The 8,788-nt window shown below is 32.1% G+C and overlaps 1 protein-coding gene across 1 annotated transcript; it reads left to right on the top strand.

Moving 5' to 3' along the window:
- The first annotated feature begins 6,325 nt into the window (after nucleotides 1–6,325).
- On the top strand, nucleotides 6,326–8,480 carry LOC107015503. Its single transcript, XM_015215800.2, has one exon. The coding sequence runs from the start codon at nucleotides 6,453–6,455 to the stop codon at nucleotides 8,124–8,126; it is 1,674 nt and encodes a 557-aa protein (XP_015071286.1). The 5' UTR covers nucleotides 6,326–6,452; the 3' UTR covers nucleotides 8,127–8,480.
- The last annotated feature ends 308 nt before the right edge of the window (nucleotides 8,481–8,788 follow it).

Here is an 8,788-nt window from a genome sequence, read left to right as displayed (position 1 = left end):
TTGCAAAAATCACACACTGAAACTGAATTTCTCTTGAGTCTTTGATTCACACTTGAGGTTGATGACTTAGAATACGTAGCACAGAGTCAACACCAATTGCATTCATGCCCATGTTGTTGGAGTTGGATACCACTGCCTTTTGACTTTCATCTCCCACAATCATAGGATAAACATGATTGATGGTTGGCAAAGGATTTAGCATAAGAATATGACTCCTGGCAGGCTGAAACGACTCGTTTAACCCCATCAAAAATTGATACAGCTTATGCTATTCATGTGAGCTACAAATCCTTTTGACTTATCATAGTTGCAACAAGGAGGAAGAGCTAACAGTTCAGACTCATCCCACAAGGTTTTAAGTCTTGTATAATATTCGTTAACAAAATGATTTCCTTGTTGCAATGTTACAATGTCTTTGTGAAGACTGTATGTTCTAGAACCATCTACTCTATAAAATCTCTCTTTCAAGACGTTCCACACTTGCAAAGCCCTCGAAGAAAAAGCTACACCACTTAGTAGACTTTTAGATACAGAATTCATTAACCAGGACAATACTATGGCATTTACTCTCTCCCATTGCCCCCACAGTTCTTCACCATAAATCTCCTTTCTATAATATCCATCAACTATCTTATTTCTTCATAATAGAGCTAGTGTAATGGATCGATTCCACATTGTGTAATTCTCAATGCATAGTTGAAAAGAGATAAGACTAACTCAACTCACATCAGTAGGACTCAGAAACAAAGGGTGATTGTAGTCAATACCTTGAGATTATGAACCTGTATTAACTGGCAGAGTTGAGGAACCAACAATTTCTCTATGGTTGATACCTCGATCTAGTTCTTTAGCTACTTGATTTGGAGACATCGTAATCAACTTGTTGCGGAATAAAAATCAAACACTATTGATAACAGATGTTAACACCAATCTGCAGATTAATTGAAAATCTGATGAATCTGTGAATTGACAAAGGAATTCTCTGATTCTTTGGATGAATCACCTATCACAGTTTGCTGCTGTGATAGATCTGATACCATGTGAAATTAGGTCTTAGGCCTAACTCACACCCCAAAAGTTAGCTCAAAGGGAGGAGGATTGCCCAAGCCTTATAAGAAGTCCACACATCTCATTAACCACCAATGTGAGACTTTTTTCATTCTTTAACACCCCACCTCACGCCCAGTGTTTAGCATCAGGTGCGTGGGCAATTATGATTTTGGAGGGCCAACATCGAGTGAGACGGCCCCTGCTCTGATACCATGTACTATAACAGAATTTACAGAAACTACTAGAAGAAGAAGAATAATAATTTTATTTATGAGCTTAAAGGGCTAACTTGTACAAATGATAAGAACACGTATTTATAGTTGTACATTGTATCCAACATATGGAAGAGTTAGTTATAACAACTTTTAACAGAAAAGACTATACTACCCTCTATCATACTAACCAACTAATCTGATGAAGTCTGATTAGTATTTGTACATATAGCAAGCGAGATTCGGAGAGGGAGAAGAGAGGCAAGCGAGATTGGGAGAGGGAGGAAAGAGGCGAGCGAGAGAGGGCAGAGAGTGGGAGGGAGGTTAATTGTATATGTATATAATTGTATATTATACATATGCATTTGTACATATGACAAACGAGATTGGGAGAGGGAGGAGAGAAGCGAGCGAGATTGGGAGGGGGAGGAGAGAGGTGAGCGAGAGAAGGCAAAGAGTGGGAGAGAAGTGAATTGTATATGTATATAGGTTAAATAATTGTATAATATACATATGTATTTGTATATTTTGGCGAATTATACACATACAAACGTGACTAATTATACAAACTCGAAGTCAGCCCACGTAATTAATGTATAATGTTAGTCTACGAACCAGAGTTTTCTTTAAAAAAATGTTATTTTGGAACAGTAATGACAGGGAATACAAAAATAGGGGAAAACTGAAAAATTGTGGAACAATGAAACAGTTAGTTTCAAACTTCACTAACAACAAGAATCTTCTACTAATCGTGCTTGACTAGAAGATATTGTGAATAATGTGTTAGTGCAAGTAGAATCCTTGATCTTCTGAACGAATTTCAGAATCTTAGATTTTGAGCTTGATCCGAATGTTTCATTTATTTTGAGACATCTAACATCACAAGGGAAAATTACCATGAGTTGAACGTGATTATCATTGTTTTAAAATTAAATTGTGCCAAAGTGGGAGGATCTTATATGCTTCAATTGGGGGAAGTGGACGAAGAACTTTTCTAGGGGTAAATCTGATGGCACTGATTGAAAAGCAATTTGATTATTGGAGTCTCTTTGGTTGCTCAAGAGAACTCAATGAACATTAAGTTTACTTGTTTAAAAGAAAAATTGGATGAGTTACTGTTATAGATTAGATCAGATTAAATTATTTGGACGGAGCGCGTTACAATTAGACATATATTTAAACCATTTTCTATTATACATGGTATATTTGGCCCTTACCCGTATTTAAAATTGAGCATATTTTTAATTTATCTTCACCAAATAATTAATAAAGTCTGATCTTTATATTTATCAGAATTTGTCAAATATTCTTTATCATGAACTCATATTTAGAGGTGTGGTTTTGCAACTCTACCTATTTTGGTCTATCTCTTCTTTTAAGAGTTTTATACTTCTTATTTATCTAATTATCGTTCATTTTTTCTTTTTAGTTATTTCTAATTATTTATTCATTTTGGACAAATTAATAAAGGATAATTCTTTTACTCTATTATATACTTAATTAATTACTTTGAAAAATATATAACTTTTTGAAATTCTTAAGTTTTTAATTTATTCACTTTATAATTAATAGATAAAATGGTAAATTCACTATATCAATAATTGTTTTCTTAATAAGTGAATCAATTTAAAAGTGGATAAGTAATTAGGAATAACTTTTTCAATTGTTTATTTTACTTTTTTATTATATATTTTTTGTGTTTTGTAATTCTTCTTATGTTGCCTTTCTTTAATTTGATGGTAGTATATAAGTGGAGCTAAATTTTGAATCTTGATAATATTATTCATTATATTTCGAAAAAATTATTCACATATACTAAGTTTATTTTCAAAAATATAAGAGGTTAGTTAACTATTGAGTTATGTCAAACTTTATTGAAAATAGAAATTTAGCTCCACCTGGACGTGTTGAGACGGAAGTAAATAATATTTATCATGTATATTTTCATTTTATTTAATTTATTTTCTCTATATTTTTCTAAGGTACAAAATTGACATTACTTCATGCAGTGTTAAAAAGGTTAAGTAGAATAGGTTTTGACTTTCACTTAAAAAGCGAAAAGAGTAATTGTAAAAGAAAATCCACGTGGGGCGCAGGGTGCAGTACATTCTTAATTACTCAAGTTCTTTTTTATTTTTTTTAATGATATTTGATATTTATATTAAAATTCATTGACTATAAATTTATATTAGAAAATTTTACTATAAGTATGTAAAATATTTACTATTTTCAATCACCATTTGTTTTACTTTTCGGTATTTAAAGAGTAAAATAGAAAAGAGACATTCCACTCCCTTCATATAACTCTCTATTTTTCGTATTTAGAAAGATGACACTCTCTATTTCACTTTTTGAGTATTTTATTATTATTTTTATTACTTTCTTATTAACATATTAGTTTACATATAATGTTATTAATGTGGTGATGTTTTCTTTTTAGTTTTTCATGATATCTTTTATCTTTATTCCCTGCTTGATTTTTTTTTTATAAAAAGCAATATTTATAATTTCTTTAAATGTAATATAATATTTTTAAAAATATTTTATTTAATATATACTACTTTCATTTCGAATTAATAGTATTTTGGCTTTTTTTTTATTAATAATATAATTTGACTTTATTATTAATTTTCATTGTAAAGAATACACAAAATTAAAATGATAAGATAAAAAATTTAATTTAAAAATACAATACATAATTTGATAATTTAAATATAAGATAACAATACAATACAATACAATACATAACATAATAATTAAAATACAAGATAATATACAATACAATACATAATAATTAATTCGCCATGAAACAAGATGTTAAACATGCATTCAAAGTTTTGCAATTATTGCAGGACGGTCACTTTTTTGGAGAAAAGAAGTGCTACATGGTATAATGATTACATGTATTATACTGCACAACATGATAATTGAGGATGAACGTGATCTTAATGCACAGATTCAAGATGTCGTAGAGGCTCCAACTCCAACAATAGAAATAGTAATAGATGAGAATCTCCGATTTGAACAACTTTTAGCCAGACATAAAAAAAAGGACAAAAAAGCTCATCTTGAACTCCGTAATGCATTAATGGAGCATCTATGGAAGCAACGTAATAATTTCAAAAAATATGAAATGTCTATGTAATGTTTTTGTAGTTGTATTTCACTTTTGTTTTACTTTTTCCATTAATTTGTGTATTATACAATTTTTTAAAAAATTTATGTTATTTAAAAATTTAGAATAAAACATAATTTTATTTTAAATAAAAAATTTTAAAAATAAAATTTTATATCGCTCGAAATTATATAAAGTAATTACTAAAAAAAAGAAATAAAAAATTAAATAGAGCATATAATTGAAGATGCCTGATATAAAGAACTCTATATTCTTAAAAATTCAAATCTAAAATCATTAATTAAAAATAAAGAAATATTTATCACTCTAATTCAACCCTTTTATCAGTTTCTAATGCAATTTTTTTTTTGTGTGGATTAAAGAATTTGAATTTGAGGCACACATTTAGGAAACAACTTGTTTAATTAAATAAATGAATTCTCATTACTATTGCACTACAAAAATTTTGTACAATAAGCTCGAACAAAAAAAGCATTCCTAGAATTTTGAATTTAATACTCTTATTCAATTGTTCATACAATTTAGCCGTCCTTGCAGGTCGGAGGTACATTTTGGCATTTTGCTTTTTTATTTCTTTCAACTTTGTGAATTCTCATTATTGCCACTTTTCCTACCTTTTCTCCTCCTTTACTTTTTATTTGTTTCGTTTTAATTCATTTTATTTTAGAGCTTTTAACTCGCGATGTTAAAATTGAAAACGATGAGCAAGTCCTTGCTTTTACTTTGAGAAAAGAGGTTTTGGATGAATCTGATTAAGAATATTTTTATTAATGTTGTCTTCAAAAAAAATATGGAGTATTAAAATTTAATAAATATAATTATTTATTATAATGATAATAGTATATAAAGGTATCCTTTATATGAAACAAATTAAACAGAAAAAATTGGAACACAAGACGACATACGTAGTGGATGGATAAATAACATGTTTACCATTATAAACTCAACCAATCAGATACCTTCGCTCCAATTAAAAAAAAAAGAAAGTAAAGTGTAGTGTGAATACGGCTACCGCGAAATCACTTGGAAACTTTGCTAGTTATTAGAAAGTTTTTGGGCCCCCGACTAAAGCCCAGTAGTAAAAAGAGGGGCCCAACGAAGGGTTAATGGACTGTGTGCCTTTTTACCTCTTGTCAGAGTCTGACCAACTTTTGGCTCGACTTTCCAGGCTATGCTAGTTGTATATGATCCTCTTTTCCTACTCTCACTAATAAGCGCGTAAACCTCACGCCAACCAAGTTAACATTTGTTTTATTTTACCTAAAAAAATGTTTATCTCGATTCAATTATTTTAATATATAATTAATTTAAATTCATATTGAGAGATTTTATTCCTCCTAAAATTTTTAGTAATGTTTAGCTGGAATGAGAACAAATTGGGGAACATTTTTACTAAGTTAGCAATAGAGTAGGGAGAGAATTTATCTTTGGGTTGTCCACTTCCTCCTCTTAGACTTCTTGACTTAATTACCCTCATTGTTAGTTGATAGTTTGTAGCTATCTATTATATTTATTAACAAAATCAAAAATATGAATAAGATGAAAATTGTGGTAAAATCCAAATTCACTTTAAAGAAATAAAATAATAAAATATTTTTTTTATAAATGATATTATTATGAATTACCTATTGTATACGTGATAATTAACATGACATAGTACTATCTATGAATTATTTCCTCTACCAATTGACGTCACTTACTTTTATTTATAGTCTTTTTTAAAAAGAATAAAATTATTTATAGTTATACAAAATTTTAATCATTTATTTATAATTTTTTTATTTTTATTTTTTGCCGAGTCAAATTCCCTCGCATAAAATGATACGGAGAATATTGGTGAGAGTGATGAGCACGCACTTAATGTTAGCGTCCGCAGTTGACGCCGCAAGCTTTACATTATTTTCCTATTTTTCATTTTTGCTGTACAATTCTTTTTCATGTTACTCATCACTTTCCTCTTCTCTCTAATACCCTAAAGCACGCACATTTTCTCTTTCTCTTTCATTTTTCCCTCTCTCTCTCCCTCTCTCTCTCTCTCTGCTAAAAAAGCCGCCATGAAAGTACCTGAAAACGATCCGACTAACCCCATTGACTCCAATTCCCTACTCCTTCAATCTCTTCTTGATTCCATTCCCCACACCCAAAGCTTCAAAGGCAAATGGTCTTTAATCAGAACCAAACTCTCTACCCTTCAGAGTCACCTTTCTGACCTCTCTACTGCCCCCATTAACGCTTTCCACAATCCACTTTACAATGACCTCCTTCAATCGCTGTCTGTCACTCTAAAGGATGCTTTTTCTCTTTCATCCATTTGCCACAGTGCGAACCCGCCTGAAGGTAAACTCAAGACCCAGAATGATATTGATTCCGTTGCTGCAAAAATTGATAACCATGTAAGGGATTTGGAGGTTCTTGTTAAGAATGGGGTTCTTCAAGAAAACGGTGCTGTTTCGACCAATATTACATCGAAGAGGGAGACTATACGGGCGGAATCGAGGAATCTGATAACACGGCTTCAGATCGGGACGACTGAGTCGAAGAACTCGGTTTTGGATTCGTTACTTGGGTTGTTACAGGAAGATGACAAGAATGTATTGATTGCAGTAGCTCAAGGGATTGTTCCGGTGCTTGTGCGGTTACTCGATTCCAGCTCTTCGCCGGAGATCAAGGAGAAGACAGTCACCGCCATTGCTAAAATCTCAACTGTTGATTCAAGCAAGCATGTTTTGATCGCTGAAGGTTTGTGTATTCTCAACAATCTTTTAAGGGTTCTTGAATCTGGGAGTGTTTTGGGGAAGGAAAATGCATGCATAGCTTTGCAAGCATTGGGTCATACAAAGGAGAATGCAAGAGCAATTGGGTCAAGAGGAGGAATTTCATCTTTGTTAGAAATTTGCCAAACGGGAACACCCAATTCTCAAGCTATGGCAGCTACAGTGCTAAAAAATTTAGCTGTTTTCCAAGAAATTAATGAGAATTTCCTTGAAGAAGACGCAATTATGATCCTTTTAAGGTTATCCAATTCGGGGACATCATTAGCCCAAGAAAATGCAATTTCTTGCTTGTGTAATTTGATTTCTGAGGATACCAATATGAAACTCTTGGTAGCCAGAGAAGGTGGAATCGAAAGCATCAAGAATTTCTGGGATTCTGCTCCTTCAGTCCAGAGTCTAGAAGCCCCTGTTCTTATGCTAAGAACGTTAGCTTCTTTCCCATCAATAGCTGATGTAATTGTGGACAACGAATTTTTACCTCGAATTGTCGGTGTTCTGAATTGTGGGGTTTTAGGTGTTAGGATTGCTGCAGCAAAAGCAATTTATGAGTTGGGATACAACACAAGAACCCGAAAAGAATTAGGCGAAATCGGGTGCATTCCGCCATTGGTGAGACTCACAGAAGGTAAATCCGTGGAAGAGAAAGAAGCAGCTGCAAGTGCATTGTCAATTTTGATGATTTACGCTGGAAATCGAAAGATTTTCAGGAAGGAAGAAAGGGGTATTGTGAATGCAGTTCAGCTATTAGATCCTGTGGTACAAAACTTAGACAAAAGACACCCTGTTTCGTTATTGGCTTCGCTTGTTTACTCCAAGAATTGCCGGAAACAAATGGTGGCTTCAGGGGCTTGTGTGCATTTACAGAAGCTAGCTGAAATGGAGATTGAAGGAGCTAAAAAGCTCTTGGATTGTCTTAGTAGAGGCAAACTATGGGGAGTTTTCACCAGACATTGAGCAGCAACAACAGTAAAAACAACACAAGGAAACTGCAATCAATCAACCTGTATGTATAAATAAAGATCAAGTTTTTATTTGTCTAAATTAAATCTTACGATTACGATTGTAATTTTCTAAAGTTTTTCATTTTTTTTTCTTGATCATGTTCATAGATTGTGGTTATAAGTTAGTGGTAGAAGAAAAAAAAGAAGTAAATGTTGGTTAGTAGGCTAGATATTTGCCAAGTACTAGAAAGAAGAGAAGTTACTCTTATGTAATATCTTTGGGTTGTTGACCTAACTTGATAGGTTTTTCCTTCTTGTTTTTCTACCAAATAAATTAAGTGAAGAAGTCTTCTCTTTGAGTTCTTGATCTGTTGTGTCATTTATTGAGAATTTGTTCCCTTTATGAGAAGATGTTGGTGCCATAAATTTCATTAGATTCATTCATGGACCAATGGAACTTATCAACTCATTGAATTTGTGTATGAGTTGATTGTGGGAGATAACATCAAATTAGTCGAGCTAATGGTTATATGAAAAGAAGTTCAACAATCCATCAACTGCAAAGATGTGTTTGCTAGTTGATGTTGTCTCATGTGTAACTTTCATCTCTTCTTTCAATTTTAATGGAAGTAACTTTCATCCATAGTTGAGGGACCAAACCAACGCTGTCACTCA

The sequence above is a fragment of the Solanum pennellii genome, chromosome 3 (assembly GCF_001406875.1).
Source record: "Solanum pennellii chromosome 3, SPENNV200".
In the NCBI taxonomy this organism is placed as follows: domain Eukaryota; kingdom Viridiplantae; phylum Streptophyta; class Magnoliopsida; order Solanales; family Solanaceae; genus Solanum; species Solanum pennellii.
Note: the sequence above shows the minus strand (reverse complement) of the source record. Positions and strands in the feature narration are given on the sequence as shown.